Raw genomic sequence first — 24739 nt, 5'->3', positions numbered from 1 at the left:
CGGTCCCTTTGGATTTTTATGGAGGCTTCATTTCACAGACATGATTGATCAAATCATTGGCCATCAGAGATACTCAACCTCCAGCTCCTCTCCCTTTCCCAGAGGTTGGGAGTGGAACTGAAATTTCCAACATTCCAATCGAATGATTGGTTTCCTGGCAACCAACCCCCATCCTTAGGTACTTTCCCAAAGTCACCACATTGACATAAACTCAGGTGTGGTTGAAAGGCTTTGTTATGTGTCTCAAGTTACAGTTATGGCTCTTATTACTTAGAAAATTCTGAGGGAGCTCTGTGCCAGGAATGGGAATGAAAACCGTGTATATTTCTAATTGTAGGTCACAATATCACAGGTCCGAGGCTGAGTACTTCCTATGTGCCAGGCAGCACTGCCTCTCATCCCTACTGTGTTCACTCATCAATCCTCCAACAGCCATGCTACAGATGTTCCCATTTTGCAGACGAGAAAATTGAAGCACAGAGATGTTAAGATACTTGTCTAATGTCAGAAGATGCCAGGGACAGAATAAAAACCTAGAACTGTCAGTCTTTCCAAAGCTCATGATCTCAAAAGAGGTTTGCCTTGACAAAAGCACAAGACTCACCATGATACAATGCCCCCTGCCTGATAAAATATCAAGAGCTTGCCTTCTTCATACCAACCCTGACTTTAACATAATCATTCCTTACCTTTTTATGGACTTAATATGTTTTGGCCGAAATACAGGTGAAATCTCATTCTAGGATAATGGCTCAGTTGGTGAAAGGGTCAAACCCAAGAGCACCAAAGCAAATCTTCAGTGCGGACCTCAAAGGCAATTTGTGTGACACTCTGCCCTCCAATACATACAGATCTCTACTGCCTGGGAGGACTCATCTAGAACTGCTCCCCTCCTTGGTTTGAAAGGCCCCCCAATCCAGTGGTGATAATCATCAGCACCAATCAGCACAACATTCACCACCGAGGTGGGCTTTGTTCCCAAGCACAAGTGTATTTATCTCATTCAACTAGTTGGCCCCAAATCACAGGTCCAAGGGTGGGAGATCTGCTCAAAAACAAGAAGAAATCTTAACTGAGTTCAACAGGCCAGCCTTTCTATTGCCAGGGGTCAGTGTGGACTAGGGGATAGGCAAGAAGGGAAGTGGGGCTGCCCCGAAACGAGGCCAAGTGGCTCAGACTGAGTACCGGGCAGTCACTTCCTGTAGGGGCCAGACCACACCATCCGCTGCTGTCTCATGATTCTGCTTCTGCAGATGGGGCCAACTGACTTTCTGTTATATATCAGCCAGGAGAAAATGCCATCACATGAAGGTGTCACTGCTGCCATCTTCAAGGGTGCAGATTAATGAAAAAGACAGCTCGTGTCCCCCAGCCAGCTAGTTAATTTCAGCCATAAAGGGGCAAGGCTGCACCTGGAGGCCGGTCAGACCTCCATCCATCCTGTGTCCTGTCCCTTCGCCTCCTATATCCCCCGAGCCAATGTCTTTTCTGCCAGTTCTCAGCCACCACCTGCCACACATACACGTCTGGCCTCTGAGTGTCCCTGATGAAGCTAAGTGGTGACACGCGTGTCACCTTGGAGCAGCACAGAGGGGAATCAGGAGTGCAATAGCTGACAACAGTTGTTCAAAACAGCCGCCACCCCTCCGTGCCAGTCACACACTGGCAGGAGGATCATACTTTCCATCCCACTGTGTCCAGTCTGGCCATTCGACCTGTTTTGGCCAATGAGATGTGGTGGGAAGTGACTTCTGCCACCTCTGAATAAATCTGCCATCTCTCTCCGTCCCCTCTGCACCCTCCCCTCCCTGGGTGCTGCTTTTTCAGCCCAGACTGCAGAGTGAAATGTTTTTGTAAAGAGTCTCAGCTGACACGTGATGTGAGTGAGAAGCACTCACTTACTGTGAGTGCAGTGCTGTGGGTATAGAAGTCTCTGCAGGGCAGGGCTGTTTGTCACCACAGCATAGCTAGCCTGAGCGGACTGGTTCAGGATTTCGCCAAAAAACTCTTAACAAGGAACTAGAGGATGACCCGAGCACACAGAGGCACAGAGGGGGTCTGCAAAGGTCTCTCTCGTTCAAGGCCAACAGAGGCGGGCCACAGATGAGGCCGACTGCCCACATCCTGGGGGATCCCCTTGTCTCCTTCCTTCGCCTCAGTTCTGTGTGGGGAATCCCAACAAAAGGTCCCAGGTCCAGGCTCTGGGCCTTTCCCTTGCCCACTTCCTCCTCAGGCCACCCCCCACCGCAGCCACCATGGCCACAGGAGGATGCAAGAAGTTGGTGGCTCCTTCCTCCCACAGAGGACTACGGTGAGGCCCCACAGGCTGGGATATACCCAGAGCCTTGGAGCGCAGTGTGCAGGCTTAGTCTACTCTTCCTTGTGTCTTAGTCCTGAAGGAGCCTTAATAACAGCAGCAATAACAACAACAGTGATAATAACAAACACAGTTATTACCCTCTAGGGTGCTCTGGGTACTACCCTAAGCACTTCAGATACACTAACTCCTCCTTCCAGCCCGCTATGGCAGCAGCACCATTATCATCCCCATCTTAGAGGCCTGGAGAGGTTAGGCGAGGGGCCCAAGGTCACACAGGTGGTTAAAGGCAGAGCTCCGATTCCAACACAGGCAGTGTGGCTTCCCTGGTCTGTGCTTGACCATCATGTTAAGGAGCAGGAACCACACAGGAAGACAGCACAAAGGTGGAAGCGGCGAAGCGATGTGGCAAAGAAACACGCCACCTGCTGCTTTCTTGCTGTTGTCTGGTTTCTCTAGAGGCAGACCTCAGGATTGAGGTTTGGGGAGCAGAGGAGTAAAATTAAAAAAAAAAAAAAAGAGCAAAATGAAACACATACAAACCTATAGACGACATCTGTGCAGTCACAGGGAATGGATACGAATTGTGATTTAGAAGATTTATGTTTCACGAAGGATGTTTGGTTTGGGTTTTGATGCTCTTTTCAGCTAAGCTGAGCATACATTTTTAAAGGTTTAAAAATGGAAAATGGATTCTACCACGTGGCCCCGGGAGGAAGACATGAAATCAGAGAAGGAAGCTTCCTTCATTCTGAATGCCTTGGCGTATTCCTTGGGCTCCTACTCAAGAATGAGACACACAACCAGATGTGACATCTGGTTTCATGGATTAGACCTTGTGCGTGCTTCCCAACCAAGCTCCAAAAGCCTGGGGCAGCCAGACTGTCACTGGGGTGGGAAGACCTAGAAGTGATTACCCTGGAGATGGGGCAGGGAGGTGGGAAAAGAAGCTCGGGGGCCAAGGATTTTGGAAAGCAGAGCTTCTAGACATTCCATCCATCCAGCCCAACTCCTTTTCCTCCACGAAGGCTCCCTGGTCGGCCTGCGCTTGAAACTGTGCTCCCCCCTTCCACTTCTTGCACATGTGCTGACGTGTAACCGGCTCAGCACAACACCCCCATTTTCAGCTACTTTCCCAAAGTTCGTGTTGAAATTCAGGAGCGCAATTGGCTCCTGGGTTTCTAAAGGATTGTAGATACTTGATTCCTGTAGGTACTCTGGGCAGCCAAGTCCCCAAAAGCCTGGTTACTCGCCATAAGAAGCAGGACGAAATGAATCCATAAGCAGGAAGGCTGATGGCTGTCTTTTTCCCAGATCAAAAGTGCACCCAGGGTCTGTGTAGCCACCGGGTGCCCCAAACAACCTCACTCCTTCTGTAGTTAACATGTTTGGTCTGGGGAAACTGTAACATTCTCCTTCTTCTCTGAGATCCCTACTGGATGCTGTAGGACAGCAGTCATTACGGGTTGCTCTATAAATTAACAACCCCACACACTCCTTACCCTTTACCCAGAGAGCAGACTCTGAGCAGTTCACCAAGATCCCGGCTTTTTTTGCCTTCCCTTTCACTTTCATGCATTGGAGAAGGAAATGGCAACCCAATCCAGTATTCTTGCCTGGAGAATCCCAGGGACGGAGGAGCCTGGTGGGCTGCCGTCTATGGGGTTGCACAGAGTCAGACAGGACTGAAGCGACTTAGCAGCCGCAGCGGCAGATGACTGGACTACATATCCCAGTTTCCTTTGCAGTTGGGCGTGGCCACGTGAGGACGTTCTAACCAATGGAATGTGAGCACAAGTGTCACACCCACTTACAGGCATTGAGGTAAGACCTATCCACAAGACTCCCCTTTCCCCTTCCAGCCTACCATGTGGAAGGCATGCCATGTGGTTGGCATGGAGTCAACCACAGGAGGGCTTCTCAGGTGGCACTACTGGTAAAAGAACCTGCCTGCCAATGCAGGAGACAGAAGAGCCAAGGGTTTGATCCCTGGGTCCGGAAGATCCCCAGGAGAAGGGCATGGCAACCCACTCCAGGATTCTTGCCTGGAGAATTCCATAGACAGAGGAGCCTGGCAGGCTACAGTCCATGGGGTTGCAAAGAATCGGACAAGACTGAAGTGACTTAGCATGCATGCCTGTGCAACCACAGGAAACTGGAGGCTGCATGCTCAAGGTGGGGTCCCTGAATGAGCCTTCCCCACTGACCAGGAATCTTGCACATGATCAGGAACTAGCCACTTTTGAGTTTGAAAGTGTTGGTCGCCCAGTGGTGTCTGATTCTTTGCAACTCTGTGGACTGTAGCCCACCAAGCTCCTCTGTCCATGGAATTCTCCAAACAAGCATACTGGAGCGGGTTGCCATTTCCTGCTCGAAGAGATCTCCCCAACCCGGGGATCGAACTCAAGCTATTCCAATTTTTGTTGTTATTGCAGCAGCTGGCTAATCTTCCCGCTTACATGTTCTCCATAGCATGGCTCTCCATCAGATGATCACCTTACATCACTTACTCATTTATCGTCTCCTCTCTCAGAGCAGGGCCTGTGTTTTGTTCCCTGCTGTGTCCCTAGTGCTACAGCAGCTCCCGACACCACGCTGAGACACTTAATAACCAATTGTTAAATACACAAATGAGTAGGTGATGTTTCACCCATTCAGTGTTTGCCAAGAACAGGAATCTGCCCCTGCTTTTGCATGCTCCTCTGCCTCTGAGCTAGAAAATTAGCATATAATTAAATTAACATCCTCACTCTTCTGGATCCAGCCTGTATTCCCTTCTCTTTCACATCCTCCCAGAATCCTTCCCACAATGGTCTGCAGCTTCTGTGCTCCTGAGCTGGAGGTCCCTGTGCAGTTACAACTGTCACACTGCACAGCAAGGGCAGGGGTCTGTGTCTCTCCCACCCACCATGTCCCCCACCCTCCAACTAGACTGGGAGAGCCTTGAGGCCAGAACTCTGTTTTTTCATCTTACATCTTCCCAGTGTTGGGCACAAGTGTCTCTTAAGAAACAAGCACCCTAAAATATTGAATAAATATTTGTAAAAATATGTACCATATGTATATAACATTTGGGCTGCCCAGGTGGCTCAATGCTAAGGAACTCGCCTGCCCATGAAAGAGACATAAGAGACATGGGTTGAGAAGATCCCGTGGAGAAGGAAATGGCCACCCTCTCCAGTATTCCTGCCTGGGAAATCCCAGGGACAGAGGAGCCTGGCAGGCTACAGTCCATGGGATTGCAAAAGAGTCCGACACGACTTAGCGACTACACAACAACAACATTTAACATTCAATTATGCAAACATTTGATTACCTTATGTATTTCTATCCTAAACACTTAAATATTTTATCTTTGTTTAACTGTTGTTACTCTGCTGCTAACCAAGAATAAAAAGCTTCCCACACTCTTGGATCCATTTATAAGGGACCTGAGCTGGTGCTCAGAATAGTCTACAGATTTCTTCAATTAAGCTTTTCGGATCTTAATACCGGCATGGCGCATGAGAGGAGGGGGAAGCCCAAACACTTTCAGTTGCACACAAACCAACCCTTGATTGGCGTCCCCAAACATTTTTCCACAGAGGCCCAAGCCTGCCTCCTGGCACCCCTGGGCACACACAGGATTTTTGTTTTTCAAAGTGCTTGTCCATTTGACCCTCACAAAGGCAGTGGGATACACACAGGAAGAGCCTATTCTGTCCATTTGAAAGATATGAAAATTGAGTCTCAGAGAGGTTCAGTGACTTGTCCAAGATCACAGTTTGTGTGCTGAGCTGTCACTAGGATCCAGGGCCCCAGACATTTCCCCTCTTTTCCTTCCCTTTCTTTAGCATGACCTAAACAAAAGGAAACTTCACAGGGGCCTTGAGGAAGCAAAGCCATCGAGCTGTGACACGGGTGAGTGCGAACACGTTGACTTTGAGTGATAAACCTGAGTTCAGAACAAACTGAGCCAAACAACTTCAGCAGATGAAAGCTTCCCCCCTTCTTCTAACTTTAGAGCCTTCTGGCCTGAGGGGAGTGTCTGTGGTTACAGGGTGTAGCATCTGCTGCCGCTGTGTGGTTGGAGGCAGAATGGGAAGATGGTACTCACTCGATTTTTCTTCTTTAATGGTGTATTCGAGCACCTCGGATGAGCTCTCGTTCAGGGAAGGGAAGTGGACACAGAGCACCAGGTGCTTCAAGCTGCTGTCCCGGCGGACCAGGAATGTCTGCAATGGAGGAAGAGGGCACTCCATGAGTCAAAGATGTGGCAGGAGGTTGGAAGGACAGCTGTGAGATGGGAGTCATCTGGAAGGTTCCAGAAACCAAGAGGCAGGGTGGTGGAGTCTAGCATTCCCAAGGACAAGTAGGGGTTCTGTCCCAAGAGCCATGTGTCACCTGGCACATGTGGCATGGAGCCTTGAACCTCGGTTTCTCATTTGTGTATGGAAGTGGAGTTCAACTAAATCAAGGCAGATTCCTGTGTCCCCACCGTCTGAGATGCTGGTTTGTTGGGGGTGGGTCTGGGTCTGGAATCAGGTGAATCTGGTACAGGTAGAGATCTGGGGACTACTTTTAGAAAAGCACAGACATAACGGCTGAATCTCAACTCACACCCTAGCGCACATGCTCTAGGGGAGGCTGGAAACAATCATAGATATTAGTCAAGTCACACTATTTTTTTTCCCATGGAAACAAAAATAGCAAATAACTAATATACAGCTTGTGCTGTGACAGCAACTGTTAGGAATGCTTTGCATATGTTTACTTGCTTGATCCTCCCGATAACCCTGTGACATGAGTGTTGCTGTTATCCCTGCTTCACAGATGATGGAAGGTGCTCCCTGACCCTAACAGGACCTGGCTCTTGGGGCTGGTGTGAAGACAGACTGAGGAAATACCTGTATGGGTTTGGGCCCCAGGACACACCCTGAAGGCTGTTCCTGGCCAAAGCTTCACAGCTGATGGGGTAGAGCTGGGATTCAGCCTAGGTCACTGATACCCACGCTCTAGACCCCATGCTATGCAGCCCTTCTCTGTTCCCCACATCCCGCATGGGGGGAACTAGTCCTTTCTTATTCTGTGGATTTACTCTAGTCGTAAATGATGCTCCTGAGCCCTGAGGACCTATTTGTGCTGTAGTAACCAAGCATTACCTGAAGTCTAAACCAGAGCCAGTGTGTTTACAGATGCCTCACTTTTACTTTGGAGAAGGCAATGGCAACCCGATCCAGTACTCTTGCCTGGAAAATCCCATGGACGGAGGAGCCTGGTAGGCTGCAGTCCATGGGGTCGAGAAGAGTCGGACACGACTGAGTGACTTCACTTTCACTTTTCACTCTCATGCATTGGAGAAGGAAATGGCAACCCACTCCAGTGTTCTTGCCTGGAGAATCCCAGGGACGGGGGAGCCTGGTGGCTGCCGTCTATGGGGTCACACAGAGTCGGACACGACTGAAGCGACTTAGCAGTAGCACTTTTACTTCTCCTCTCCAGACGACCGTTCTGCTCAGCTAAAGAGCCTGTGACTCTGAAGTTTTCCCCCGTCATAGCCACAGCCACCCTGGGGCTGTGCCCCCCAACCCCAGAAGGCCATCATGGGGAGGGAGCCCCTGCTTCCTTTCACAGCCTCTGTGGTTTTAAAAATGTTCTCTTTCCTCTCCATTGGCCCCACTCAGGCTCATCCCTCCTTCCAGGTGATAATAGAGGCCTTCTGGAATCTCCCCAGCCTCCAGGGCATGGTGTCCCCCTGGGGAAGAGGGAGAGGGAGTGGTCCTCTCCCCAGGGAAGGGTCAGTCCTTCCTTTCCTGAGAAAAGACTTGGTCACTGTGTCCCCCCTCTCCTCCAACCTCAACCAGGGGTCTAAGCCCCTCCCAAGAGCCCAGGCTAGAGTTCTGAAGACCAGGAGCCTGGTCAAAGATGCTGAGAAAAATTTGGGAAGCAGGGCCACTGGGACTTCCAGAGTACATGGCCCCACACATAAGAGGCTCTGGAGGAAGAGAGAGATGGCGCTTCTTCCCTTCTCCCTCCAAGGCACTGTCCCACCACCTCTTGGGAGATGCTCCAAATTCCCTGCCATTGCAACTGATTACTATTGGATTGATGTTGAAGCTGAAGTTCCAATACTTTGGCCAGTTGATGCGAAGAGCTGACTCACTGGAAAAGACCCTGATGCTGGAAAAGATTGAAGGCAAAAGGAGAAGAAGGAAGCAGAAGAGATGGTTAGATGGCATCACTGACTCAATGGACATGAAAGTGACCAAACTCCGGGAGATAGTGAAGAAGAGGGAAGCCTGGCGTGCTACAGTCCATGCAGTTGCAAAGAGTTGGACTAGACTTAGCAACTGAACAACAACAACAAATTTATGATTATATTGCTATAGTATTAGAATTATTAATTCAATGTCATTAAATTGTTGATGCATGTTAAGTTGCTTCAGTCATGTCCAAATTTTTGGGACCCTATGGACCGTAACCCCTTGGGGCTTCCCTAGTGGCTCAGTCGGTAAAGAATCTATCTGCAATTTAGGAGACCCAGGTTCAATCCCTGGGTTGGGAAGATCCCCTGGAGGAAGAAATGGCAACCCACTCCAGTATTCTTACCTGGGAAATCCCATGGACAGAGGAGCCTGGTAGGCTACAGTCCACGGGGTTGCAAAGAGTCTGACATGACTGAGCAACTAACACTTTCTGCTAATGGACCATAGCCTGCCAGGCTCTTTAGGATGGGACTGGGATCTGAGCTCAGGCCCTTTAGCTCGAGATCCTGAGCTCCGTACCCAGCCCACAGAGGGTGGTCTCTTGGTTTAAGCATCTGCTCTCTGGAAGAGTGCTTGCTGGGAGCAGGGACACAAGGCACCCATTAGTCCTTGAACTGAGGTTAGAAATGAGGTTACCAGCCTCTCCTCGCACAGGGCAGGCTGGAGAGAATCTGAGAATCCAGTGAGTGGAGGAAGGCTGTAGAGAGGCTTCTGGGGCAGAAATGGGAGGTGGGTGGGGGTGCCGGCACCCCACCTGGAAGGCACCTCCTGGGGGACCTAGCAGGAGGCAGGTTCTCCTCTAGGTGCCTCTCTGCACTCCTGGCACAGCCTCGCCTGCTGTGAGCAGCAACATCTCTGAACTGATATGTTCACTTGGACCTGAACTGCCCTTATGAATGCACCTTTCAAAGAAAAAAAAAGAGGTCACTTTGGCTCCTCTTCAGAGATATAGGTTAGCATTAGCTCAGTTCAATTGCTCAGTTGTGTCTGACTCTTTGCGACCCCATGGACTGCAGCATGCCAGGTTTCCCTGTCTATCACCAACCCCCAGACCTTGCTCAAACTCATGTCCATCGAGTTGGTGATGCCATCCAACCATCTCATCCTCTGTCGACCCCTTCTTCTCCTGCCTTCAATCTTTCCCAGCATCAGGGTCTTTTCAAATGAGTCAGTTCTTCACATCAGGTGGCCAAAATATTGGAGTTTCAGCTTCAGCATCAGTCCTTCCAATGAATATTCAAGACTGATTTCCTTTAGGATGGACTGGTTTGATCTCCTTGCAGTCCAAGGGACTCGAAAGAGTCTTCTCCAACACCACAGTTCAAAAGCATCAATTCTTCAGAGCTCAGCCTTCTTTATGTTCCAACTCTCACATCCATACATGACTACTGGAAAAACCGTAGCTTTGACGAGATGGATAAGGAACAAGCATCTTTTAATTTCATGGCTGCAATCATGACCTGCAGTGATTCTGGAGCCCAAGAAGATAAATTCTGTCACTGTTTCCACTGTTTCCCCATCTATTTGCCATGAAGTGATGGGACCAGATGCCAAGATCTTCGTTTATGGAATGTTGCACTTTAAGCCAGCCTTTTCACCCTCCTCTTTCACTTTCATCAAGATCCAAGTATCTCATACCTATCAAGTTCATGGGAACCAGCATGTGTGAGGGAATGTGGGAGTGAGTGAGTGTGTGTGAGAGAAAGAGAGAATGAGTATATGTGTGTGTGTGTGTGTGTGTGAGATAAAGAGAGAATGAGTATGTATGTGTGTGAGAGAGAGAGAGAGAGAGAGAGAGAGAGAGAATGAGTATGTGTGTGTGAGAATAAGCCTGTGGGTGCTATAAAAAAATACATCTGGTCTTTGTCCCCAGTTCCTGGCACAGAGATTCAGAAACCCTTGGAATTTCCTGAATGATGGGGGTCTTTCACAGTTCATAAAGAGCCCCTCTGGACCACATCTGAGTTTATGTTAACAGGTGGCTCAAGTGGGACCTTAAAGAAGGGGCTGCCCCAGAAAGACAGTCACATAATTAGAGGACTGGAACCCACAGACTCACTTCTACCTCTGGGGAGGCAAGGGGGACTGCAGACTGAGTTCAAGTCCGGGGCAATGATTTAATCTCCTGGTTCGCGAACACACTGATATGTGGGGCGGGTGTTGTGCCCAGATTCCATGGGGAGAGGGTATGGAAGCTCCACGTGGCCCTCCCCACCCAGACCTCATCCCTGTGTGTCTCATTCAGTTGCTCTTGAGTTTTATAATCAAACTGTCATCATAAGCATAGTGCTTTCAGTGAGTCCTCTGGATCTTTCTAGCAAATTATCAAATCTAAAGAGGGGGCCATGTTTGTAGCCAAGTCAGAAGTGTGAGGATCCTGGGGACCCCATTTGTGTCTGGCATCTGCAGTTAAGAGTAGTCTTTCTTTGGAGGAACCTTCCCTTTAACTTATGGGGTCTGTGTTCACTTTGGGTAGTGTCAGAATTGAATTGTAGGACAGTTGATATCAGAGAACTGTTCAAGAGTAGAGTGAATGTGTGTGAGTGTGTGCACAAGTGCATCAATGTGTGAATGAATGTGTGTGTGGGAGGGGTGGGGTAAGTGAGGAACGAAGGGACTCTAGGCTGAACTGGACTCAGGGCTCCCCTCCTGGAGCTCTGAGGCACAGGGCATGGGAAGGGTGCCCAGCAGGAGCCAGGGGTGCCCCTGGGAAGGCAGACAGCAAAGCTGGATCCTCAACCCTGAGCCCAGGCAGGAGCTAAGGCTGACGCCCTCCTGAACTGAAACCAAACCAGCATAAATTCTAGTTGGAGGACAAGGGCTCCCTTTACAAGGGTGGTGTACATATGTGTGTTGGGGTGTGGGCAGGAGGAGACACAAGCCCAGGTCATTGTTCAGAAGCACGTGTACACAGCAGAGATGCCCCTTGCCATCCTGGAGTGCCAGGAATGGCACAGGAGGCAAGGAAGTGATTTCAAACATGACCCACTGGGGAAAATGCCACCAGCCAGCTTTTTTTTTTCAACAAACGAAAATGAAACAAGATAATAAGGATTCCTATCAGAAGGATGGACAATTTTTTATTAGAGAGAGCAAGAGAGAGAGATCTATGGAGGGTCAGGGCCACAGTACAACATATCTTTTAATTTTTATTTTTTTGATGTGGGTCATTTTTAAAGTCCTTATTGAAACTGTTACAATATTGTTTGTTTTATGATTAGGTTTTTGGCCATGAGGCATGTGGGATCTCAGCTCCCCATCCAGGGATTGAGTCCATAACCTCCTGCATTGGAAGGCGAAATCTTAACCACTGGACTGCCAGGGAAGGCTCCAATGTAGATATCTTATTCTACTGATGGTTTCCTTCTTCCTGGACTGTTTGACCCCCACCGATCCCACCCTAGGGTGACTGCAATGACAAATCACCATTGGCAGCTTCAACTGGGACCTCCTGCAATGCCACCCTGCAACCTAACTGGCTCTTTCACACACAGCATGTAACTATTTCTAGATTTCCTTACTCTGCTGAGACATTGACCCTGTTCTCCACCCTCCTGTTCCACAGAGAGAAAGAAAGAAGATAAGAGCCCTCTGACAGGAACTCCTCCAACTGCAGGAAGAGTCAAATCTACATTTGACAGTCAAGATCTGTTACCATCTGCATTTCTTCCTGGGCTCCCAGAGGGCCCTGTGCAGCCTGCTATGAGCTCTGTGGCCCTGGGTCATTCCGTAGCCTCTCTAAGAGTCAGTGTTTCCATCTGTAAATTGGGATAACACCCATGACCACCTAGCAGAAACAAGAAATGAAACCAAAGCCCTGCCCTTCTGTGTCGGAAGGAGTAACTGAGATGTTACGCAGGGAGGCACCCAGTGAGGTAAAAGGGTTTCTACCGATGCTCGCTAAGAATTAATTTTCTATCTGCTTCTGCCTTCCTTGACCATGGCTGGTTTACATTCCTCAACCTCCCAGTCTCAGGCTCCATCTAGAACTGGGGCTCAGTCTACCACATGTGTTTCTTGTGAAAAAGACTCAGAACGGATTTCCTTGAGAAGGGGTTCAGCTGCAAGTAAGGAGCAGAAATTTAAACAGCAGCTGACATCTGTGCTCTGGACCAGGTACCTTACACCCTGCATCATCCAGTTCCCTCATGGCTGGGTGAGGTAGGCACTATTACCATTCCTTCTGATGGGTGAAGACTCAGGGCACAGAGGGGTTAAAGAAACCCAAGGCCATGCAAACAGGAAATGCAGAAGCGAGATGCAGACCTGGGTGTCACCGAGAACATCTCACTTATCTCTTGCCATCGAGTCTGTGTTAACTAGTCATTGCAGGGCAGGGGTGCAGACTGGGTGGAAAGTACCCCAGGCTGGGCTCAGCTTCCCAATTCTGAGTGCCCAACACCCACCCTTCTGGCATGCCCACAGAGCCTCCTGTAGCACTTCTTTCTGCCATGGCCAAGTCCTCTTATCTGAAAAACTAAGATAATGCACTGGGTGAGGGGTTTGGGGAGGTGAATGTTAGCGGGGAGAAGGGAGAAGGAGGCTTAAGGAGTCCTCTGACCCTTCCTGCCCAGATGGCAGTGAGGGAGACGGCGCTGACAGGAGCCTGCTATAGGCAGAACCCCGGTCAGTGGTCTGCCTTGGTCATTATCCATTGGAGTAAGATGGTCTCTTCTGCATTCCCCTTTGGGGAGGTTTAGCTGCTCAGCTAGTCATAGGATCCCTTTCAGGAAGTATTCACAGACAGAACCTCAAAAACAGTGTCATTATACGACTCACTGTAAGAACATATGCCGAGTGGTAACTCCTGCAAAGTGTTCTAGATTAGGGTGTAACTCCTGTGCTTAAACCCAGCAGAGTTCAGCCAAAGCTGGTACCAGGAGAAGAGCATCTGAGTAAATTGCCCGTGTTCCCCTTGCCCCTCATCCTCTCTGGGTGTCCACTGCTCATCCTCTACAGAGATGCTGCCCACAGTGGTCGTTGCAGGTGAGCACCCAGAAGGCTAATGGGCTGGGTGTGCCATCCAGAGCTCCCACTCCAGCACCCTCGGGGAGGTCCATGTGCAAATTTCCCAAGCCCATCTTACTTCTTTCTACCTGCCCACCCCCTGGCAGCCCACTTTTTAGACCCCCGGGGGGACTTGAATCCCAGCTCTGATCTTTATCAGCTGTGTGTCCGTAGGCAAGTTACTTTTACTTCTTTGGCCTCAATTTCCTCATCTGAGCCTGAGTATAATAATATTCATCTCTCAGGGTTTCCATGAGAATTGTTGACCATGTATATGAATGCTTGGCACGGAGTATGCACTTAAAGATACTTATTATTATTATTATAGACTGCTACCATTTACTGAGCACTAAACCAGATGCTAAGATTTTTATTTGCAAATAGGGGCTTCCCTGGTGGCTCAGATGGTGAAGAAATCTGCCTGCAATGCAGGAGACCTGAATTTGATCTCTGGATTGGGATGATCCCCTAGAGAAGAAAATGGCAACCCACTCCAGTATTCTTGCCTGGAGAATTCCACAGACACAGGAACCAGGCGGGCTACAGTCCACAGGGTCACAAAGAGCTGGACACATTGGATGACTAACACTTTCACTTTCAATCTCATTTGACAAATAAATGATACTTATTAATAAGATTATTATTATGTATCTTTTTTTCCAAACAAAGAGCTGCTGCTGCTGCTGCTAAGTTGCTTCAGTCGTGTCTAACTCTGTGCGACCCCATAGACGGCAGCCCACCAGGCTCCCCCGTCCCTGGGATTCTCCAGGCAAGAACACTGGAGTGGGTTGCCATTTCCTTCTCCAATGCATGAAAGTGAAAAGTGAAAGTGAAGTCGCTCAGTCGTGTCCGACCCTCAGCGACCCCATGGACTGTAGCCTACGAGGCTCCTCCGTCCATGGGATTTTCCAGGCAAGAGTACTGGAGTGGGGTGCCATTGCCCTCTCTAGAGCTAGGAAGACAGAATCAAAGATCATCTATGTGGCAGATTAAAAATGGCCAGAAATTCTTTCCAGCTCCTTCCATCAAGAAGTAGAATCTAGTTCCCTGCACCTGGTAGGCTGGCCTGGGACTTGCTTTTGACCAAAAGAATGCAGCAGCAGTGGTGGTGTTGAGTTCTAAGCCTAGGCCTTAAGAGGCCTAGGCATGCCAGGCCTCTTAGAGGTCTCTAAGAGGCATGCCAGCTTCCATGCTCACCCTTTTGAACCATAACTCATATGCAGAAGGCTGAGTGAGTCTGCTGGAGTCACGAGGCCCAGCCCACAGCTGGCACGACCTGCCAGACAGGTGGTCAAGGCCATCTCAGGCCATCCAGACCTAGTCAAACTGCCAGATGACTACAGCTGTTTGGTTGATCCCAGGAGAGACCAGCAGAAGAACCACTCAGCAGAACCCAGCCCAAACTGCTGACCTACAGAATCCTGAGAAAGTCAAATGGTGACTGTTTCAAGCCACTGGACCTTGGAGTGGTTGATATGCCACAGTAGGTCATGGTATAGCTGTGGGGTATGAGGAAATGGGGCCTCATCCTTTGGGTACCTCCCACTTTCCTTCTATTAGGTGCTGCTGAGGGGCCCCCAGAGCTCAGTGGCAAAATTTGAAAGCTACAGATGTATTCAGCTCCTCACTCTACAGCTAAAGAAACCAAGACTCAGAGATGCAAAAAGACATCCTTGTTGGTGGCACAGCCAGAACAAGAATGCAAGGCCAGTGACCTTCAGGCTGGGATTGTAACCTCCTATGTATCCTCCAACCCAGCCAACCCACCAAGTATCAACTGATCATGTTTCTATGCCAGACACCTGGCTGGAGGTTTTAAATACCTCACAGCAACTCCTTCCCTGGGGTTTAGAATATTTTACCCCTTGTACAGATGAGAAAACAGTGCAGGAGAGGACTGGCAAAGAGAGAGAGAAAGGGGAAGATCCAGAGTGTTGGGCCTTGGGGCCCTTCTGTGTAAGACTTCAGTCCACGGGTTCTGGAGCCAGACTTATAGAGTTCGGTCCTTAGTTGGCCACTCTGAGCTGTGTGACTGCTCCAGGGCTGCTCCTTGCTCTGCAAAATGGGACTATGATAGTTCCTGTCTGTGATGGTCACTGTGAGTTAGTTCCCTGAGAACCAGTCCCCTCCATCTCTTTGGTAACTGACCTCTGCCACTCACTCCCTTCCCTAGCTACCCTCACGGTCAGGAGTGGTCAACAAGGATCTGCAAAAACATCTGTTCCCTGACAAAAAGACTGATCCTAAGAGAAGAAAGCCTTTTGCCCATGACCTCCTGCTTTTGAATGGATGAGATGGCTGGAGCTGCAGCCACTAATTTGTAACCATAAGGTGACAAACCCAAGACCCTTGAAAGCCAACCTCGAAAATGAGGGAACAGAAATGTGGAAAGAACTTGGGTCTTGAAGACATCAGTCAGTTCAGTCGCTCAGTTGTGTCTGACTCTTTATGACCCCATGAATTGCAGCACACCAGGCCTCCCTGTCCATCACCAACTCCTAGAGCTTGCTCAAACTCATGTCCATCATGTAGGTGATGCCATCCAACTATCTCATCCTCTGTAGTCCACTTCTCCTCCTGCCTTCAATCTTTCCCAGCATCAGGGTCTTTTCAAATGAGTCAGTTCTTCACATCAGGTGGCCAAAGTATTGGAGCTTCAGCATCAGTCCTTCCAGTGACTATTCAGGACTGATCTCCTTTAGGATGGACTGGTTTGATCTCCTTGCAGTCCAAGGGACTCTCAAGAGTCTTCTCCAACACCACAGTTCAAAAGCATCAATTCTTTGGTGCTCAGCTTTCTTTATAGTCCAACTCTCACATCTATACATGACTACTGGAAAAACCATAGCTTTAACTAGACAGCTTTGTTGGCAAAGTAATGTCTCTGCTTTTTAATATGCTGTCTGGGTTGGTCATAGCTTTTCTTCCAAGGAGTAAGCGTCTTTTAATTTCATGGCTGCAGTCACCATCTTCAGTGATTTTGGACCCAAAAATAAAGTCTCTCACTGTCATCTGTTAACTACTAAACTAGCCCTAGACCCCAAGCCTCCAGATTTCTCATTAGGTAAGCAATAGTTGCCTTATGGTTGAAGCTACCATAGGCTAGGTATTACCTGAACTGAAAGCATTCCCAGCTGACCTAGTGCCTCAAAGGATTATTGAACGTGCCCAGGTGACTTCAGTAGAGTGCCTGCTATATAATAAGCACCCAGTATATGGTATGGGGCTTTCCAGATGGCAGTAGTGGTAAAGAACCTGCCTGCCAACGCAGGAGACATAAGACTTGCGTTTGATCCTTCGGTTGGGAAGATCCCTTGGAGGAGGGCATGGCAATGCATTCCAGTAATCTTGCCTGGAGAATCCCATAGACAGAAGAGCCTGGTGGGCTACAATCCATAGCGTCACAAAGAGTTGGACACAACTGAAGTGACTTAGTATGCACACAATGTACGGTGTCTCTACCTGCCTCAGAGTCCCCTGCAGTGCGGAGGTGGCATTCCCATCCTCTCGTTCATGGATAGCTCTATAGTCAGAAAGGTAACATGCTGAGCACCAGGCACCTTGGACATGGAAAGACATCCTCACTAGCAGCTCCAGACTTCATGTCTCAGCCCCGAGTGAAAGGATGAGCTTAAGGTGAGCACAGAGGGAACACGAGGTGACAAGTCCAGGCCCCGGGGCCTTCTCTGTCTACCTCCAGGATCCCTGAGTGTGGGGTGCCCAGAGTTATTAGGATGGAGTAGATCACACTCATGCCCACACTGGGACCCTTCCCTGGGTGAGTCCTCCCGAAAGCTTCCCCTGATTAAATGGGGCCAAAGCTTGCTGTGCCCCAGTGTCCTCACTCAACCTCTCTCCTCTACGGGTAGAAGCGTCATCTGGTGCCTTGTTGAGCCGACATCTGAGTCAGCCCACTCCTTCTGTTCCCTCTTTATTTTTTCCCCTTTTGTCAGCTCCCCCAATACACTAGATTAGGAACTTGCAAAAAAGTAGAAGAATCCTCTTCCCCCAACTGTACAAACTGGTGGGTGACACGCCCACCCCATGCTCTGAGGATCCAGTTTTCTTTGAAGAGCTAGGATTCGCTCATCCCCATCCCCTGAAGCCTACAGCAGGGTCGTGGCCAGAGCCCTGGGCCGTGAGGCAGGACACGGAGTCCCTCCTAGTGCTGACCCTGGCTTGCTGTGCCCTTCGGCAAGTCACTTCCCCTCTCTGAGCTCGCTTTTCCAGTCTAGTCTGGAAGGGTCCATGACTCCTTCTGTCTAGAAGATTCTCTCCCAGCGTCAGTGTCCTGGGATCTTTCCAAAACTCAGGGTTAGTGTTATAGGTAAATCACTGCAATCCAGGAGGGCTGAGCCCCTAGCTAGCATACGAGCCCCTCCCTGTCCACCTTCAGTCAGCATGATGAATTTTGGGAAGACCAGCTGATTTCAGTAACAGCTGGGACAGAATATGCTTAGGGAGAGAACGCAGCTACTGCATGCCCTTCCTTCTCTCCAAATAAATACATAAAAATCCAAAGCTAAATACACTATAAATGGTTTTGTTTTTACTATCCCTTTTTGGCCCGGTCAATCCAGAGCTGTCTGCTTTTCCACTTTTGTTATTTTAGGACTATTTTCCAGTTGCTTGGGGAAATTTTCCAATCATGCTCTTCAAGGCTGGAACAGAAGTGGCTAGTTCTTTGTGGAGCCCACAAATGCAGGGGCATCTGTGCTCATGGAGGTTGGGGGTCCGGCGGCCGAAGCCCAGTCTGGACATGCAGCCCACCTTCGTTACATACAATGAGGTTGTAGCCTGGCAAGGAGCGGGGTTTCTCAATCCTGGCTGCACATCAGAATCACCGAGGGAACTTGAAACCATGCTGATGGCTGAGCCCCACTCTAAACCAAAGAAATCTGCATTTTTGGGGATGAGGCTGAGACACTGTGGTTTTTTATTTTTAAGTCTTTGAAGGCAGTTAGTGCAAATCACACTCTATCACTTAGTAGCCATATTACTCAGGGCTATCACTTAGTAGCCATATTTATCAGTGAGTTTCCTCACTGATAAAAATAGAGAGCCCCCAGAAATTCCCTGGTGGTCCAGTGGTTAGGACTTGGTGCTTTCACTGCAGGGGCCCGGGTTTGATCCCTCGTTGGGGAACTAATATCTCGCAAGCCACACAGTGTGACCAAAACATAAAAATTAAAAATAAATAAATAAAATAGAGAGCCCGCCCCCTGTTCTGCAGGGCTGTTGGAAAGATGAGAGATAGTACTTGGCAACACAGCAGACCTGCTGGCTGTGTCTTCTTCCCTGGTCCTAGCACCCTGAAGGGGAGAAAAGCGGCTTCGCTGATGCTTTTGCCAAACTAATATTGAATGGAATTGGTATCCTTGGCTCACAGTAGAGGAAGATGCCTTGAATGTGGCTGGTCCATATCACAACTCAGGTTACTGCAACTCTTGCTAACCCCTCACTACATAAAGCAATCTCGCAAGAGGTTTCATTCATTAAAAGACCACCTTGAGGTCTAGAAGCAATGACACTCCAGTAGCAACACTGAGTGCCCAGATCTTAGTTTCTAGCATTATTCTCCAATGAGAAATGGCTGAGCCTAGAACGAGGGCAAGAAATACATAAGATAGTCTGGAGCATCTTGTAATGTAAGAAAGTGAGGAAGTGCTCCAAACAAACAAATAGGTAAAACACACACAGAAAGATGGGGGTTCGTCAAAAGGGACACAGGAACCAACTGAAAGAGCTCCCGGTGGCCAAGGTTGAAACAATTTGAGCAACAAAATAATTATAGTAGTTTGAGGCTATATTGGGCCTCCCTGGTGGCTCAGTGGTAAAGAATCCAGTACAGGAGATGCAGGTTTGATCTGGGTCGGGAAGATCCGCTGGAGCCCTGGAGAAGGAAATGGCAATCCCCTCCAGTATTCTTGCTTGGAAATCCCATGGACAGAGGAGCCTGGTGGGCTACAGTCCACAGGGTTGCACAAGAGATGGACATGACTTAACAACTAAACAACAATGACAACACTGAGTTATAACTCAAAGCATAAAATAAATATCCGTGAGTCCATACTGATAAAGTAGCTGATTGAATAAATAAATAGAGGAGAAGAGACAAATCCTTTGTGCAGAAGAATTTCAAATAATTTACATAGATGCTCTACCCTCAGGGAGGGGGAGCACATGTTCCCACTCCCTGAGTGTGGGCTGTGTAGAGTGACTTCCTTCCAAAGAGGACGGTGTGGAAGGGGGAGGGGAAGGAGTAACTTCACAGTGTAACCTGACAGGTGATCAAGGTCAACATCCACAGTGACGTCATGTTGATAATACGTACTTAGTCACCATGGGATGAGAATGGCACTTTGGCTCTGGGATCTTCCTCCCTCAAACCCATACCCCCATCTAAGTGAAAGTGAAAGGGAAGTCGCTCCGTCGTGTCCGACTCTCTGTGACTCCATGGACTGTAGCCCACCAGGCTCCTCTGTCCATGGGATTCTCCAGGAAAGAATACTGGAGTGGGTTGCCATTCCCTTCTCCAGGGGATCTTCCCGACCCAGGGATCGAACCTAGGACTCCCACACTGCAGGCAGACACTCTACCACCTAAGCCAGCAGGGAATCCCCGTCTAACCATCAGACAAATCACAGGTAAGGGACATTCTACAAAATGCCTGACCAGTGCTCCTCAAAGCTGTCAAGATTGTCAAAAACAAAGAAAGTCTGAGAAACATACAGCCAAAAGGAGCCTAAGAAGACCGAGTATATATGATGTGGTGCCCTGGAGGGGATCCTGGAAACATAAAATGACATTAGGTAAAAACTAAGGAAATCTAAATACAACTGTGGGTGTTAGTTAATAATAAAGTAGCAATATTGGTTCATTAACTGTGACAAATGTACCAGACTAATGTTAGATGTTAACAGTGGGAGAAACTGGGTGAGAAGTACACAAGGGAACTCTCTGTACCATCTTGGCAACTTCTTTGTAAACGGAAGACTTCTAAAATAAAACTAAAAGAAAAAACACCCCACCCTTTGGGTGTAGAATGAATAAAGGTGGCTTTTGACTGCCTTGCTCTGAGTCCATGCAAATCAAAAATGGGCCAATATGTTCCCAGCACCTTATCAGAGACGCAGGCTGCAGGAGATGGGGAGGGACTCGACGGGGGTGGGGGTAAGTGGGTGGGGATGTGGTCAAGGTCATACAGATAACTGGGACAAAGGGGCGGAATCTCCAGTCTCCTGACCACTGGCCCCAGACTTGATGAAGCACTGTCCCTCACCAGTGTCGTGAAGGCGTGGGCCGTGTGATCTTTGAGGACCCTCTGAACTCTCACAGCCTGGGGGCTATTCAGTGTCTGTATCTTTAAAAACTATGAAGCCATTGCACTGATGGAAATTCAGACAGTTCCCTGAGAGTGATACTATACAGCAAAGGGCCTTCCCAGCATCCCTGCAGATCACACCGTGCAGACTCTGCACTTTCTAGCTGTGTGACCTCAGGCAAGTGACTTAACTTCTCTGTGCCTTCATTTTCTTATCTGGAAATGGAAATGCCAATAACACGGACCAGAAAGAAGTCACTGTGAGAATCTAATAAGATCATGCAAAGAACAACTTTGGGTAAAAGTGGGACAAGTTTGTATCAGGGCACGGGCCTCAGGGCTTTGCTTTCTGCTTGAAAATACAGAAGCTCAAGGGGAGAAGAAGGGGTGAGGGCAGAGAAGTGAACAGAAGGTGTCTCCTTCAGTTCTATGGTCCCCAGGGCTGCCCCAATCCCTGTGGCCACGGAGGGGGCAGTAAGGGGGCAGCAGTGGGAAGGGCCCAGCTGACCTCCTCCAGCTCCCAACCTGTGGTCTTAACAGTAGCCTGTGGTCTCACTCCTGGGATCAGATTCAAGGCTCTGGACACAGGGCTCAGCATCTGCCTCCTCCAGGAAGTCTGCCTGGATCAGCCCACCCGGACATGTTCCCTCCCTCTTCCAGGTCCCTCGCTGTCCTACCTTTCACATAGCACTTAGACATCTCCTCCCCGTGCCATCTCATTCACATCCACGCACAGAACTCGCCCTCCCAGACACTCTGAGAAAACAGTGGTAGGATCAAAGTTCATCCATCTTCATACGTGTTTAAGGTCATAGTTCACCCATCTTCGTACATGTCTCATACCCACACCCATCTGGTATTGGTTGAGCTCAGAAAGTCACTTCTTTTTCTTTCCTGCTATTAACTTTCACCCTTGTGAGGGGTGTGCTCTGGCTTAGCTAGGACTGGGGTCAAATCTCAGCCCTGTAACTCACTACCCATGTGACCCTGGACAGGTGACTTCACTTCCAGTGGCAGATGCTGCTGGGTCCCACCCACTCTTTTTAGCAGACCCCAGCCCTGCTTCCAACAGCCAGATTGGCATCTCTTTGCCCACTGGCTATTTCTGGCCAGAGTCAGAGCTTCTCATACTGAGAGCAGAAGGGAGGTGTTGGAACATGAAACATCACCCCCCACTGCCTGGAACCAACAGCTCTCAGGAGTTGGTCAATAACACCAGCTCCCTCAGCCCTCTGGGGGGAATGACCTTGAGATATGTGTTCTGCCCTGGCCCCCAAAGTGCCCCAGGAGAAGCCAGCTCCATGTGCCCTGGGGTAACCTGCATGAACGTGAAAGTGAAAGTCACTCAGTCGTGTCCGACTCTTTGTGACTGCACGGACTATACAGTCCATGGAATTCTCCAGGCCAGAATACCGGAGTGGGTAGCCTTTCCCCTCCCCAGGGGATCTTCCCAACCCAGGGATCAAACTTAGGTTTCCCACGTTGCAGGCAGATTCTTTACCAGCTGAGCCACAAGGGAAGCCCTTTATTAGGGTTAGGGTTGATTTTATTAGCTGTCTCCACTTTCTTGTCTTATTTTCCCACTTGTGGTCGCTAGGGTCACCTCCCAAATAAACCACTTGCAATCAAACCCTCAGGTTGGGAAGCCTTTGAGGTTTTGCCTTTGGGAAGCACAAACAAGGGCAGTTCCCCTCCAGCCTCAGTTTCATTATCTGTAAAATGAGGATCATGGCAGAGTCCACCTCGCAGGATTGCTGCGACGATTCAATGAGATGACAATCTCATTGTATTTGGTACAGGGCCTGACATTAATAAGCATGCTCCACACAGACCACTACTATTGTTTTGAGTAGGGTTTATCGCAAACTTTTTGAGGACTGAACCATTTGATGAAGTGGGCATGACTTACACCCAATGCAGTTCCCCTTGGGATGGGTCCTCACTCTCTGGTCCACCTCCGTCTACACACAGGCCTGGACACAACTCTCCTGATAACCCAGAAAGGTCCAGAAAACGGCCACCCTCAGCACTGCAACCTTGCACTTGGGCCTGTTTTTCAGCTATATCCTCCCCTCAGATCCTAATAGGAGAGTGGATAACCAACCAGGCCTGCAGCCTGGCAATGCTGACCGGAACACCTGCTGGTGTGAGTCTCCAATTTTATTTTCTATGCAGTTTCATCATCTGCTCTGAAGCCTTCAGTCAGTTCAAAACGGAAAGCCTTTAGGTGGGGGAGGAATGAAACAACAAACCTAGTTTTCCTGAGGACTGTAGTCTCCCTGCCTGCCCCCTCTAACCCTGCCAGGCTGATCTGGTGCTGTGGTGGGGCTGGGAAGGCTCACAGGGCACCTACCTCATACCTGGGGGCAGCCTCCCTTTGCTCCCTCGGATTCTGCTTGGTCTTCAGGCCGCTATGGGCCCCACTCACTATGGCAGGGGCCTCTGTGGGGCTTACTAGAGGCCTCATGTTGTTGTCGCTGCCGTTGTTCAGTCATTAAGTCGTGTCCAACTCTTTGTGACTCATGGACTGCAGCACGCCAGGCTCCCCTGTCCTTCCCTATCTCCTGGACTCTGCTCAATTTCATGTCCATTGAGTCAGTGACGCTATCTAACCATCTTATCCTCTGCCACTGTCTTCTCCATAAGTTCCAGTAATTCCAAAGTTCAGGTACAATTGCCAAGTTGATGGATTTTTATCCAGTCCATGGTAAATGAATCCACTATCCACCTGAGTCTCCTGTGTTTAGGAGCTTGGACTATTCCCCAGAGCGTAGCGATGCACACCACACTGAAGGTGAGAACAACACAAATGGCTGAAAGATGTGATTCTATCTGTGTCAAATAAACCCTGTACATGGGAGCTCCCCAGCCACCTGGGTTCAAATGCCAGCTCGGGCACTGGCTCACTGTGTCCACCTGGGGACACTCAACTGCATGGTATCTCAGTTACTTTATCTGTAAAATGGGCATAATAGTAACATCCATCTCAGAGGGCTGCTGTGAAGATAACCCGCACTGGAGAACTTAAACTGTGCCCAGAATACAGTAAGTGCTTGGTGAATGGCTTCCCTCAAGGCTCACATGGTAAAGAATCTGCCTGTGATGCAGGAGACCTGAGTTCGATCACTGGGTCAGGAAGATCCCCTGGAGGAGGGCATGGTAACCCACTCCAGTATTCTTGCCTGGATATTCCCATGGACAGAGGAGCCTGGCGGGTTACAGTCCACGGGGTCGCAAAGAGTTGGACATGACTAAACAACTAACCCTTTCACCCTTTAGGAAATGCTAGCTATTACAGATGTGGGGGTCTGAACGCGAGATGAACCGGACACACACGTTCAGCAAAAATGACTTCTGGAAGCAGACCGGTGGCTGTCAGGGGCCAGGGGAAGAAGGAATATGGAGTAACTGCTCAATGGGTATGGGGCTTTATCTTGGGGCAATGAAATATTTTGGAACTAGACAGAAGTGCTGCTTGCACAACCTTGTGAACATACTAAATTGCTCACTTGAAAAAAGCTGATTTTATGTTATGTGAATTTCACCTCAATTTTAAAAAGCCCCAAACAAAAAAAGACTTCTGTGTAGTGGGTAGGTGGAAAAAGAGTAGGTGGCAAAGACCTTTATCAGACACTTTACTTCTTTATCATTTCTGTCCAGCTTGATTTTTTTTACAGTAAATATATATATATATATATGTATATATATATCGCTTTTAAAATTAAACAAATTTTAAAAATTTAAAGGAAGTAGCATGTACGGGGGTGGTGGAGGGTGGGTGGGATTTGATGAGCTCTGACTCATATTCTATCATGTACCTATCTATCTTCCTCTGTGATGTTTATA

At 48.9% G+C, this 24739-nt stretch overlaps 1 protein-coding gene across 3 annotated transcripts in view; it reads right to left on the bottom strand.

Moving 5' to 3' along the window:
• RIN3 (Ras and Rab interactor 3) overlaps positions 1-24739 on the bottom strand; it is a 136033-nt gene that overhangs the window by 69345 nt on the left and 41949 nt on the right. For 2 of the 3 annotated variants that reach the window (XM_070775576.1, XM_070775577.1), the window contains exon 3: positions 6414-6531. In XM_070775576.1, the coding sequence (XP_070631677.1) occupies positions 6414-6531 (118 nt within the window). Of the gene's footprint in view, positions 1-6413; positions 6532-23246; positions 24574-24739 lie in introns of those variants that run through there. The other variant, XM_070775578.1, reaches the window with a different exon arrangement.

Source organism: Bos indicus, chromosome 21 (genome assembly GCF_029378745.1).
Source record: "Bos indicus isolate NIAB-ARS_2022 breed Sahiwal x Tharparkar chromosome 21, NIAB-ARS_B.indTharparkar_mat_pri_1.0, whole genome shotgun sequence".
NCBI classification, from domain to species: Eukaryota; Metazoa; Chordata; class Mammalia; order Artiodactyla; family Bovidae; genus Bos; species Bos indicus.
Note: the sequence above shows the minus strand (reverse complement) of the source record. Positions and strands in the feature narration are given on the sequence as shown.